The 13,088-nt window shown below is 38.3% G+C and overlaps 1 protein-coding gene across 21 annotated transcripts in view; it reads left to right on the top strand.

The window, feature by feature from the left end:
• Positions 1–13,088, top strand: part of PBRM1 (polybromo 1) — a 125,433-nt gene that overhangs the window by 85,685 nt on the left and 26,660 nt on the right. For 12 of the 21 annotated variants that reach the window (XM_014539754.1, XM_014539753.1, XM_014539749.1 and 9 more), the window contains 5 exons: positions 841–1,026; positions 2,328–2,485; positions 3,102–3,365; positions 11,106–11,266; positions 12,768–12,925. In XM_014539754.1, coding sequence (XP_014395240.1) covers positions 841–1,026; positions 2,328–2,485; positions 3,102–3,365; positions 11,106–11,266; positions 12,768–12,925 — 927 coding nt within the window. The remainder of the gene's footprint in view (positions 1–840; positions 1,027–2,327; positions 2,486–3,101; positions 3,366–11,105; positions 11,267–12,767; positions 12,926–13,088) is intronic. The other 9 variants (XM_014539759.1, XM_014539762.1, XM_014539758.1 and 6 more) reach the window with 1 other exon arrangement.

The raw sequence follows: 13,088 nt of genomic DNA, 5'->3' as shown, positions 1-13,088 counted from the left end.
CTGGTCACCCCACGCAGCCTCCTGTTCAGTCGTTTGGTCATCCTTCACTAACCCACCTGCCAGCCTGGTCGCCCCACGCAGCCTGCTGTTCAGTCATTTGGTCATCTTTCACTAACCTCCCTGCCGGCCTGGTCGTAGGCAGCCATCTTGTGAGGGTTAATTTGCATATTACCTCTTTATTATATAGGATGTTTCATATTTCCTCAATTCTAAGATTCCATTAATCATGCCAAAACTGTAATAACTGTTAGGGAAAATAACTTCAGAGGCATTAAGATGAAGGTGGCATTAGATTATTTTTAGGATTACGTGATGTGCAAATGACTTAGTCTTTATATCTTTCTGTATCATCAAGAATGACTACAGTGCCCTAGCTGGTTTGCTTAGTGGATAGAACGGTGGCCTGCGGACTGAAAGGTCCCAGGTTCAATTCCAGCCAAAAGCACATGCCCTTATGGGCTTGATCCCCAGTAAGGGGTGTGAAGGAGGCAGCCGATCAATGATTCTCTCATTATTGATGTTTCTATCTCTCTTTCCCTCTCCCTGAAATAAATACATATATACATTTTAAATGACTATATTGAGCATGTATTATTATGATAATTTTTATTTTATAGATCCTTTACTTAATGTATTTATTTAAATTAATAATGGCAGTTATAATTCAAGGAGACAGTTTTGAGTAGAGACTATTGGGAATATGGATGCTATACTATTTGTCTTGAATCTTGCTTTTGAATGTCTAGAAAAGAATTAAATGTATTAATATGTGTTATTTGAATCCTACATCTAATTCCAACATTCCTTTAATGAGAGCCTCTTTTGTCTTTTTTACCTAAGAGGCTGAAAAGAGTGAAGATTCCTCGGGTGCTGCAGGCCTCTCAGGTTTACATCGCACTTACAGCCAGGACTGCAGCTTTAAGAATAGCATGTACCATGTTGGAGATTATGTCTACGTAGAGCCCTCGGAAGCCAGTCTACAACCACATATAGTCTGTATTGAGAGACTGTGGGAAGATTCTGCTGGTAAGTTCATTTTAAATTGAAGGGCACATTTGTGAGATGTGACTGTTTTACTCCTTGGTCCTCAGAGGAGAAAACTGTAATTTAACCATTTTATGTCTTCTAACAATACTTGTTCTACAATGTATAAAATATAATTAAGCACCCCTTATATGAAAAACATAGGATCTAGCACTATGGAGCAGTGGCGCAGCTGAGACAAAAGAAATGTAACTTTTTGAAATGTAGTTGAGATTATTCATTCAACTGATATTTATTAAAAACACACCATGAGCCAAACTCTGTAGGATAACAGAGATTCAGAAGAACAAAAGGCTCATGTTTTGCCCCTGGCATAACCACTCCAATAAAAATCACAAATAAAAAATTATTACAGAGAGACATGTGCCTTGACTTAAAATTTGATTTCAATAGGCTTCCTAGAACAATTGTCATTAAACTTGAGACATGGAGAATGAATAGGAGTTAGTGAAGCCAAAAGCAGGCAGAAATGTGATCCAGGCATTCCCATTCTTTCATCTGTTCATCATGTAAAATACTTTTATATTCCTGAACCAGAAAGTGTAGCAGCATAGAACAGGTCTCATCACCTTCCTCATTCTTTGTATTAGGTATCTTTTAATATGAGAGAGAAAGTAGCATTTCTAAGCCTTATTTATTACACTTCATTATTTGAAAGTATTATTTCTTCTAAGATAATCGTATTAAGAAATGTGGTCTAAAAAGCACATTGGGCCCTAGCCGGCTTGGTTTAGTGCAGTGGTTGGCAAACTCATTAGTCAACAGAGCCAAATATCAACAGTACAACGATTGAAATTTCTTTTGAGAGCCAAATTTTTTAAACTTAAACTATATAGGTAGGTACATTGTTATTAACTTAGTTAGGGTACTCCTAAGGCTTAGGAAGAGCCACACTCAAGGGGCCAAAGAGCCGCATGTGGCTCGCGAGCCACAGTTTGCCGACCACGGGTTTAGTGGATAGAATGTTGGCCTGCAGACTGCAGAATTGCAGGTTCAATTCCAGTCATGCCCTGGTTGTGGGCTGATACCCCGTAGGGGGTGTGCGATCCTCCGTAGGGGATGTGTGATTCCCCCATAGGGGGTGTGCAGGAGACAGCTGATCAACGGTTCTTATCATTGATGTTTCTATCTCGTCTTCTCCCTTCCTCTCTGAAATAATAAAAATATTTTTTAAAAATAAAAAGCACATTAGTAGATTTAGGCCATGGCAGAATGGATAGACTTACTCATTTTGCAAAGAATATGTGATTTCTGTTCATGGTAATTCTCTCTTTGTTTTTGAGGTGAAAAATGGTTGTATGGCTGTTGGTTTTATCGGCCAAATGAAACATTCCATCTGGCTACACGAAAATTCCTAGAAAAAGAAGTTTTTAAGAGTGACTATTACAATAAAGTTCCCGTTAGTAAAATTCTAGGAAAATGTGTGGTCATGTTTGTCAAGGTAAGAAACTTATTAGTACAAAAAGTATAAATCATTCCATGGAAATAAAATTTATAAACACAACAAATTGATACTTATAAAATTAGCAGCTCTTTTTAAACTGGGGAAAAAAATTTTCTTTAAGCTGTGTCTATATGGCTATATGTGAAGATTTAGGAAGAAATTAACCTGAACATGATGGTGAAAGACTATTTGCTGCCTACACTATGTAGCTATATGCAATCAGCTTAAGTTTTTTTATATTACAAGATAACTGTTAAGGATAACATTTTCTGAAAGGTCATTATAACCTGCTAGTGGGGTAATAAGATGTATTTTTTATGTATCTATCTGATGGAGGCACAGGAATCCTGCCCATAGCTTTAAAGGACATTACAGCTGTATGAAATACTAATATATTTTCAAAGGGGCAATTGTTAGGCTAAATAAGCTACATGTTATGTATTTAATAAAGTCATTCTGAAGCAAGGAAATACTACTAGATCTCGATTCATTTACCATTTGTTGTTAACTGTCAGAAAGTCTAAACAGTTTAACTTTTGTTTATTTAGTTGGTGTTTATTTTTGGTTCATTGGTTTTCAGAAAATTAATTAATTTTATTCTTATATCCCCTAGGAATACTTTAAATTATGCCCAGAAAACTTTCGAGATGAGGATGTTTTTGTCTGTGAATCACGGTATTCTGCCAAAACCAAATCTTTTAAGAAAATTAAATTGTGGACCATGCCCATCAGTTCTGTTAGGTTTGTCCCTCGGGATGTGCCCTTGCCTGTGGTCCGAGTGGCCTCTGTATTTGCAAATGCAGATAAAGGGGATGATGAAAAGAACGCAGACAACTCAGAAGACAGTCGAACTGAAGACAATTTTAACTTGGAAAAGGTATGTAGATAATAGCCACACAAAAAAGAATTTTACATTTCAAAATAAACAATATAAAACCTTAATCAAGCCCTGGCCAGTGTGGCTCAGTTGGAGTGTCATCCTGAACACTGAAAGGTTGTGGGTTAGATTCCCATTTGGGACATGTATGAGAGTCAACCAATCCATGTTTCTCTCTCTCCCTTCCTCTCTCTACAATCAGTTAACAACCCTGGCTGGTGTGGCTCAGTTGGTTGGAATGTCTTCCTGTGCACCAGAAGGCCTTGACTTCAGTTCCTGGTCAGGAAACATACCTAGGTTTTGGGTTTGATCCTTGGTCTGGATACGTGTGGGAGGCAATCGATTGATGTATCTCTCTCACATCAATGTTTCTCACTCTCTCCCTCCCTCCTTCCCTCCCTCCCCTTTTATCCCTCTTTAAAAAATAAGTAATTAATTAATTAATTAATTAAAATAAACATCCTCTAGTGAGGTTTAAAAAAACAAAGTGTGGCTCAGTGGTTGAGAATTGGCCCATGAACCAGGATGTCACGTTCGATTCCCAACAGGCACATGCCTGGGTTGTAGGCTCTTTCCCCAGTAGAGGCATGCAGGAGGCAGCCAATCAATGTTTCTCTCTCATCGATGTTTCTATCTCTCTATCCCTCTCCCTTCCTCTCTCTAAAAGTCTATAAAAATATATTTTTTGCCCTAGCCGGTTTTGCTCAATGGATAGAGTGTCAGGCCCAGGGATTGAAGGGTCCCAGATTTGATTCTGGTCAAGATAACATACCTTGGTTGCAGGCTCAATCACTGGCCCTAGTCAGGCCATGTGAGGGAGGCAACCAATTGATGTGTCTCTCTCACATCGATGTTTTCTGTCTCTCCCCCTCCCTTCCACTCTCTCTAAAAATCAATGGAGCCCTAGCTGTTTTGGCTCAGTGGATAAAGTGTGCCTGCGGACCAAAGGGTCCCAGGTTCGATTCTGGCTAAGGGCACGTGCCTCAGTTGCAGGATCCTCCCCGGCCTGGCCCTGGTCAGGGCACATGCAGGAGGCAACCAATTGATGTGTTTCTCACATCGATATTTCTCTCTGTCTTTACCTCTCTCTTCCACTCTCTCTAAAGTTCAATGGAAAAATATCCTCGGTTGAGGATTTAAAAAAAAATCAGCCCTAGCTGGTTTGGCTCAGTGGATAGAGTGTCAGCCTGTGGACTAAGGGGTCCCGGGTTTGATTCTAGTCAAGGGTACATGCCTGGGTTGTGGGCTGAATCCCTAGTAGGTGGTGTGCAGGTGGCAGCCAATCAATGATTCTCTCTCATCATTGATGTTTCTCTCACTCTCCCTCTCCCTTCCTCTCTGAAATCAATAAAAATATATATATTTTTTTAAATCAATGGAAAAATATCCTCAGGGAGGATTAACAGAAATAAAATAAAATCAAAAATTTTTTTTAAAAAACACAATCAGACAGAAAGAAAGGAACTTATAAAGACAGAAATTAATACTTAGACAACAGAATAGTAGAAGTTACAAGTAAATCCAAGTGCTAATTCTCTGATAGGTCCAATGAGATAAACTACTAGCCATCCTAATAAAGAAAAAAGAAGGGAATTCTAGATTTCCTTCAGACATTTAAAATGTGGAAGAAATTTAAAGACTTTTCTACGTTACTGTTAGTAAATTTGAAAGCCTAAATAAAAAATGAATAATTTTGTAGGATAAATTACTAGAGTAAAATCAACAAGAGATATATAACACATAAGTGAACAACAACATGAAGAAATTTTTTTAAATGTCAAGAGTATTCAGATCAGATAATTCCATAGGTGGATCCTTTTAACCCTTTAAGCAACCTATAATTATAACTAGAGGCCCAGTGCACAAAATGTAGGGTCCCTAGGCCTGGCCAGCAATCAGGGCTGATCAGATTCCCCACTTACCTGCCTCCTCTCCCTCCCTGAGCACCCTGCCGCCACCGCTGGTCACCCGCCATGTTCCGCACCACCCCCTGGTGGTTAGCGCACTTCATAGTGAGCGATCAAACTCCCAAGGGGACACTTTGCATATTAGCCTTTTATATGTATAGATAGATGTATAAATTATTTTAGAGCATGGACAACGAAGAAAACCTCTCGGTTTGTTTTACAAAGCCAGAATAATCTTGATTCCAAAGCCTGACAAAATAAAAACAAAAACTACAGTTCAGACGTGCAAATATTGATGGGGGGAAAAAAAACTTGGGGAGAAAAATATTTTTACAAGTGAAATCAAATTAGTTCTTTAAGAACATGACCAACTAACCTGCTAGTGTGGCTTAGTGGTTGAGTGTCAACCTATGAACCAGGAGGTCACAGTTCAATTCCCGGTCAGGGCATATGCCCAGATTGCCCTCATCATTGATGTTTCTATCTCTCCCTCTCCCTTCCTCTCTGAAATCAATAAAATTATATTTAAAATAACATGACCAACTAGGAAAGAGTTCGTTCTAAGAATACAAGGATTGTTCAAAATTAGAATAACTCACTAACTTCATTATATTAATAAATTAAAGGAATGATTATTTGATAACATACATTACTTGAGTTAAGTTTTTAAGTGAATATACCCTTGACTAGGAACCAAAACCTCGACCCTTCAGTGTGCATGCCAATGCTCTAACCACTGAGCACACTGGCCAGCATAAAAGTAATGAAAATATTGACAATAAAGAGGCAAGATTTTTTTTTTACAGATATTGGGAGAAATTAACAAAAGTTTTAAAACAGTAAGTAGAAATTTCAAAAATCTATATACAAGTTGGTAGCTTTCTTATGTAAACAATAATTCATAAGACTTTTTAAAAAATATATTTTTACTGACTTCAGAGAGGAAGGGAGAGGAGGAGAGAGAAAGATAGAAACATCAATGATAAAAATCATCAATTGGCTGCCTCCTGCATGTCCCCTACTGGGGATCGAGCCCACAACCCAGGCATGTGCCCTTCACTGGAATTGAACTCCAGACCCTTCAGTCTGTAGGCCGATGCTTTATCCACTGAGCCAAACCAGCTAGGGCTCATAAGACTTTTGAATGGAAAATGAAACCATTGAATATATTTTAGCAGCTGTTAGTTAATTATATGTAAGAAAATACCTAATTTACATTAACAACAAAATAGATTAAGAAATAACCCTAAAGGAATTTATGGAACCTGTGGGAAGACGAACAGTCAATCTACTGAAGGACATAAAAGACTTAAATCGTTTTTAGAAATTGACAAAATTATTCTACCATTCTTATGAAAGAATAAATATGTGACAGTCACCAGAAATAGAACAAGAAAAGAAAATAATCAAGAACACTTTGACAGCATTTGAGTCCGCTTCCCTGTATGTCTTTAAAAAAAAAAACAAAAAAAAAGAATGCTTTGCACTGACAGATGTTACATTTTACAAAACTACATTTAAAAAATCGAGGTACTAGCTCAGGTCTAGTCAATGAACAGAATATGGTTTTCAAAATTAAATCCAGAATATAAAGGTAGTATTATAAGTCAGCAGAAGTGAATGGAATCCAGTAATACTTGAAAAAATCTATGTAATAAAAGCCTAAGCGACCGTTACGGTGGAACGACCAGAACAACCAATCACTATGATGTGCACTGAGCTCCAGGGGGCAGACATTCAATGCAGGAGCTGCCCCCTGGTGGTCAGTGTGCTCCCACAGGGATAGCGCCGCTCAACGAGAAGCCAGACAGCTGGTGAGCGCAGTGGCAGTGGCAGGAGCCTCTCCCACCTCCGTGGCAGCACTAAGGCGCAGTGAGCCAAGTGGTAAGGAGCAGCAAGCGGTCTGGTGGTAAGGAGTGAGGGGTCCCAGAATGTGAGAGGGGGCTCCCGGACTGCGAGAGGATGCAGGCCGAGCTGAGGGACCTCCCTCAACTGCACAAATTTCATGCACCAGTCCTCTAGTATAAACATAAAAGAAACAGTACTAGCTAAAAATAAAGAGTACTAGTTTCTAACAGAAGTACATTTACTATATTTACCTGTAATATTTATGTGTAAACTTAGAGTGAGTGAGTTCTTTGCTATGATATAAAACCCAGGAGCCATAAAAGAAAAAAGTGATCATTTTGATAATGTTATTGACTTATAATTGAAAATATCAGTTTAATAAAACAGTAGAAGGACTACTATTTCTAATGTACAAAGAGCTCTTTGAAGTCTAAGAAAAAAGTAACATTAAAATAATAGGCAAAGGAATCAAATAGATGATTTATAGAAGGAAGGCAGCCAAAAGATATAAGAAAATGTGTTAATCTAATAGTTTTCAAAATGCCTAACAGAGATTGGCAAGAATTCTAAGAACATGCAGCCTAGTGTCGGGTAGTACACATTCATCTCCCATTGATGACATTTCCTTTGACCCTGCAGTTTGATAGCAGGGAGTCATCAAACTCCCACATAGTACTTAAATAGGAACACCAAAGGATAACTCTACAAGGAGTAACATTAGTGTAGCTCAGCCGTGGGCAAACTACGGCCCGCGGGCCGAATCCGGCCCGTTTGAAATGAATAAAACTAAAAAAAAAAAGACCATACCCTTTTATGTAATGATGTTTACTTTGAATTTATATTAGTTCACACAAACACTCCATCCATGCTTTTGTTCCGGCCCTCCGGTCCAGTTTAAGAACCCATTGTGGCCCTCGAGTCAAAAAGTTTGCCCACCCCTGGTGTAGCTTGTAAAAGCAAAAACCCTAGGCCAAACCCAAATGGCCATGAATAACAACTAAGTTTTCATACATCCACATAAATAAACTGCAGCCAATGAAAGGAATAAAGTAAGTCTATTATAGTAACACTAAGTAACACTACAGGCTCAGTGTATGCAATTCGTGCACTGGGAGGGGTGGTCTCTCAGCCTGGCCTGGGAGCCCTCTGGGGATGTCCGATTGATGGCTTAGCCCTGCTGCTGAGGTGGGAGAGGCTCCCGCCACTGCCGCTGCGCTCACCAGCCGTGAGCCCGGCTTCTGGCTGAGCAGCATTCCCCCTGTGGGAGCACACTGACCACCAGGGGGCAGTTTCTGCATTGAGCATCTTCCCCCTGGTGGTCAGTGCACGTCATAGCGACCAGTGGTTCCACCATTCGGTCGATTTGCATATTAGCCTTTTATTACATAGGATTGAAAAATTCCACGTTATGTGGGGAAAGTTGTTACTAAATAACAGGTTGCAGAATGAGATGTAGTTTACCATTATTCAAGAAAACAAAAATGGCCCTGGTTGGTGTGGCCCAATTGGCTAGAGCATCATAAGGTGTCAGGTTCAATTCCTAGTCAGCGCACATACCCAGGTTACAGGTTTAATCCCCAGTTGAGGCGAGTGCAAGAGGCAACCTATAGATGTTTCTTTCTCATCTCTCTCTCTCTCAAATTAAAAAAGAAAAATGCATGAATATTAAAACATGGAAAACTGTGTACTAAACTGGGTGGTTATCTCGGGCTAGATCACAGACTTGTTTTTTAAATTTTACATACTCTAATATTTGAATTATTTCCAGCAAATATAATTCTTGTATATAATCAAGAAAGACAAAGTTTTAAAATTGTTCATGTAAAAACTGGAAAAAATTGAATTCTTAGTATCTTAGGAAAAAAATATCCATTTTCGTTTGCTAATACATGGTATTCCTTACATTTTACCAATATGTATAGGAATCACAGACATTAATTTTAAAAGAAGAAATCTCAATGGAAGTCAATGTGAAATTAACTTAGATTTGTAATTGTTATTATTAGAATTCATAAGTTCTCAGGGTCTTCTCTATGTATGAGTTACTATTTTGTTTCATTATTTTGATATTGCATAGTCAAGATGAGTCATTCTAGGACCTTTTTTAAGGGTAACTTGAGATCAGAACCCATTCCTAAAATAAAAAGGTGTGTTTTTTTTAATTATAGTTTACATACAATATTACATTAGTTTCAAGTGTGTAAAGTAGTGATTCAACACTTAACAACATGATCACCATGATAAGTGGAATAACCTGTCACTGTACAAAGTTATTACAATACTATTGGCTTTATTTTCTGTGCTGTCTGTTACATCCCCATGACTTATTTTATAACTGAAAGTTTGTACCTCCTAATCCCTTTCACTGTTTCTCTCATCCCCTCTGTTATCTGTGTCTGTGAGTCTGTTTTGTTTTGTTTGTTCTGTTCTTTTAGATTCCACATGTAAGTGAAATCATATGGTATTTGGCTTTCTCTGTCTGACTTACTAGTACTTCACTTAGCATAATACTCTCCAGGTCTATTCATGTTGTCGCAAATGACAAGATTTCTTTTTTATGGCTGAGGACTATTTCATTTTGTATATTTATGTGTGTGTGTGTATCACATCTTTATTCATCTGTCGATAGATACCTAGGTTCCTTTCATGTCTATTTTAAATAATGCTGCAGTGAACACAGGGGTTCTTTCAAATTAGTGCTTTTGTTTTCTTCATACAGATACCCGGAATTGAAATTGCTATGTTGTATGGTAGTTATATTTTTAATTTTTTTATAACCCTAAATACTGTTTTCCAAGCAGCTGCACCAATTTACAATCCCATCAACAGGGCACAAGTGTTTCCTTTTCTCCAAATCCTTGCTAACACTTGTTATTTATTGTCTTTTTTACTTGTTTGTTTGTTTATGTATTGTTAATCCTCACCCATTTTTCCATTGCTTTTTAGAGAGAAGGATGGGGGGAGAAAGAGAAAGAGAAAACATGGATGTGAGAGAGACACATCAGTTGGTTGTCTCCCACCTGCATCCTGACTTGATTGTGTCATTTAAGCTTCCTAACAATCCCATTTAATGAAGACACTAAGGCATGAGAGATCAAGTAATTTGTTACAACAGCCAGTAGGTGACAGGCCCTATAATTTATTCAAAAACAGAATATGTGTCTTTCGGTCACAGAGACTTTGCTAGCCCTTTCTATTTTGTAATAACTCAAAATGTAAAAAAAATTGTAAAACTATTCATTATTAATGTTAAGAAATTGCAAGTTCAGTAAATGTAGTGAAGGGGAAGCTTGTGTAGAATTTGCTTCTTATATTTTACTAGAGGCCCAGTGCTCGAAATTCGTTCATGGGTAGGGTCCCTAGGCCTGGCCTGTGATCTGGGCCAATCAGGTTCCCTGCCTCCCCGCCTTCTCCTTCCTTTGCCCACTCAGCACCCTGCCGCTGCTGGTCTCCCGCCATGGTCTGTGCTGCCCCATGGTGCTCAGCACACATCATAGTGAGCGATCCAACTCCTGGTCTGCCGGTTGAACCCCGAGGGGACAATTTGCATATTAGCCTTTTATTATATAGAATATATAGGATAATAATGCATTGACTGAGTCTGCTTCTGAATGCTTAGTCCTTCCTCTCCAGTGTTTTGTTTGTTTGTTTGTTTGTTTGTTGCTAAAGGCTATACCTTCCTCTCCAGTGTTTTGTTTGTTTGTTTGTTTGTTGCTAAAGGCTATGGGAATAGAAGAAGGACGGAGAGGGGATAAAAGCATCCTGGAGTAACATTTTATGTCAATTAACTTGAAATTTAAAATAGATACAATATTTGATAAGACTTAGTTGGATTTCAGTGACTTAATCTTTTGGTTTCTTTTCTTCATCAAAGCTTCTATTTATTGTTATTTTTTCTTTTAGGTTAATTATGAAAGAAAAATCTGTTTTCCATTCTTACCTTCTCTGTTTACTTCTTGATTGTCAACTGCCTATCCTCAACCAGTTTCCTTTACAACAGGAAAAAGAAGATGTCCCTGTGGAAATGGCCAATGGTGAACCAGGTTGCCACTACTTTGAGCAGCTCCGTTACAATGACATGTGGCTGAAGGTTGGCGACTGTGTCTTCATCAAGTCCCATGGCCTGGTTCGCCCTCGCGTGGGCCGGTGAGTGTTATTGAAGTAAAAAAAAAATCATCACTCTTTAGGATGAAGTCAAAAGTCTCTCTCCCAGTAACTTACCCAGCTTTCTCTCACACCACACTTCCCTTGCTTTTGCCTCTAGCCATACTTTCTCCTTTATATTCCTCCATGAAATCTTTTTTTTCTTCTTCTGCTACCATTGACTGAACTCTCAATCCTGAAATCTCCCTGCCCACTTCATATGGTGAACTCCTTTAGCTTAAATTTGAAATTGTACTTCCTTAAGGAAATCTTCTGTCTCCTCCAGACTGAGTTAGGTCTCCCTGTTACATGCTCTCAAAGCACCATGTATTTCCTTCTTCTCAGAGCACATATCACATTGCGTTATTCTCAGGTTCTATACTGGACTGCAAATTCCCTGAGAGTAGGCATCCTCTCTTTTTGCTCTCCTTTGTATCCACTATTCCAAACGTAGTGCATGAAACATAGTAAGGGCTCAGATATTTGAATGAACAAATAAATGGATGAAATTATAAATGGTTGGATGGCATAAAACAATCGTAAAGGAGTCAGGGACAGAACTGGGCAGTTGAGGACAGTACTTAAGAACTAGTTGGTTCCAAGTGCCCATCAGTAGATGAGTGAATAAAAAACTGTGGTACATCTATACCATGGAATACTATGCAGCAGTAAAAAAGAAGAATTCCTTACCCTTTGAGACAGCATGGAGGGACCTGGAGAAGATCATGCTAAGTGAAATAAGTCAGTCAGAGAAAGCTAAGTATCACATGATCTTCACTTACATGTGGAATCTAAGTAACAAAATAAACTGATGAATAGAGTGGATCCAAAGACATGGAAGCATGGAACAGAGTACGGAATCTCAGAGGGAAGGCTGGGTGGGTGGGAAGTAATCAACCAAGAACTTGTATGCATATATGCATGCCCATAGCCACAAAGGGGAAGTGAGGGCCTGGGGCGGGGGTAGGGGTCAATGGGGTAAAAAGGAGGACATATGTAATACTTTCAACAATAAAGATTTATTTAAAAAATAAATAAGAACTAGTTGGTTCCAAGAGATCTTAGTTTCAAATGATTTACCTTTCTGAGTCAGTTTCCTCGTATTTGTTTCATCATTCACTATTCATTACACATCTCCCATTTGCCAGGGTCTAAGGATACATTAGTAAATAAAACAAATATCCTTAGTCCCATGGATCTTTGTACTAGTGGGAAAACAAACAATAAACATCGTGAATACGTAAAGTGTAAGGTACACATCATGTTAAAATACCTTTTTCCCCTCAGATGAATAGCCAAATCTTCATTTATCTTTTTCCAAGTATTTTCTCATGTGTTTAAGTGGGATGGGGGGTGTCAAAGAAATTGTCCTATCAAAATAACCAGTGAAACTTCTCTACATATTAATTTTTGGTTAACGGAATTTTTGTTAGATTAATCCTTCAAGAATAAAACTTACTAGAATTTTATTTTAATGAAATTTCTCCCTTTTTCACCACCCAAGAATTGAAAAGGTATGGGTTCGAGACGGAGCTGCATATTTTTATGGTCCCATCTTCATTCACCCAGAAGAAACGGAACATGAGCCCACAAAAATGTTCTACAAAAAAGAAGTGTTTCTGAGTAATCTGGAAGAAACCTGCCCCATGACATGTATTCTGGGTAGGTATATATGCCGTTTCATTTAATTACATGCATTCCACAACAATCAATTAAATGCTTCTGTTCTAGGTGCTAGGTATACAGCAATAAACAAACGAAAGTCTCTGCTCTTTTTTTTTTTTAATATATTTTATTGATTTTTTACAGAGAGGAAGGGAGAGGG

This window comes from Myotis brandtii, unplaced genomic scaffold (genome assembly GCF_000412655.1).
Source record: "Myotis brandtii unplaced genomic scaffold, ASM41265v1 scaffold2287, whole genome shotgun sequence".
In the NCBI taxonomy this organism is placed as follows: Eukaryota; Metazoa; Chordata; class Mammalia; order Chiroptera; family Vespertilionidae; genus Myotis; species Myotis brandtii.
Note: the sequence above shows the minus strand (reverse complement) of the source record. Positions and strands in the feature narration are given on the sequence as shown.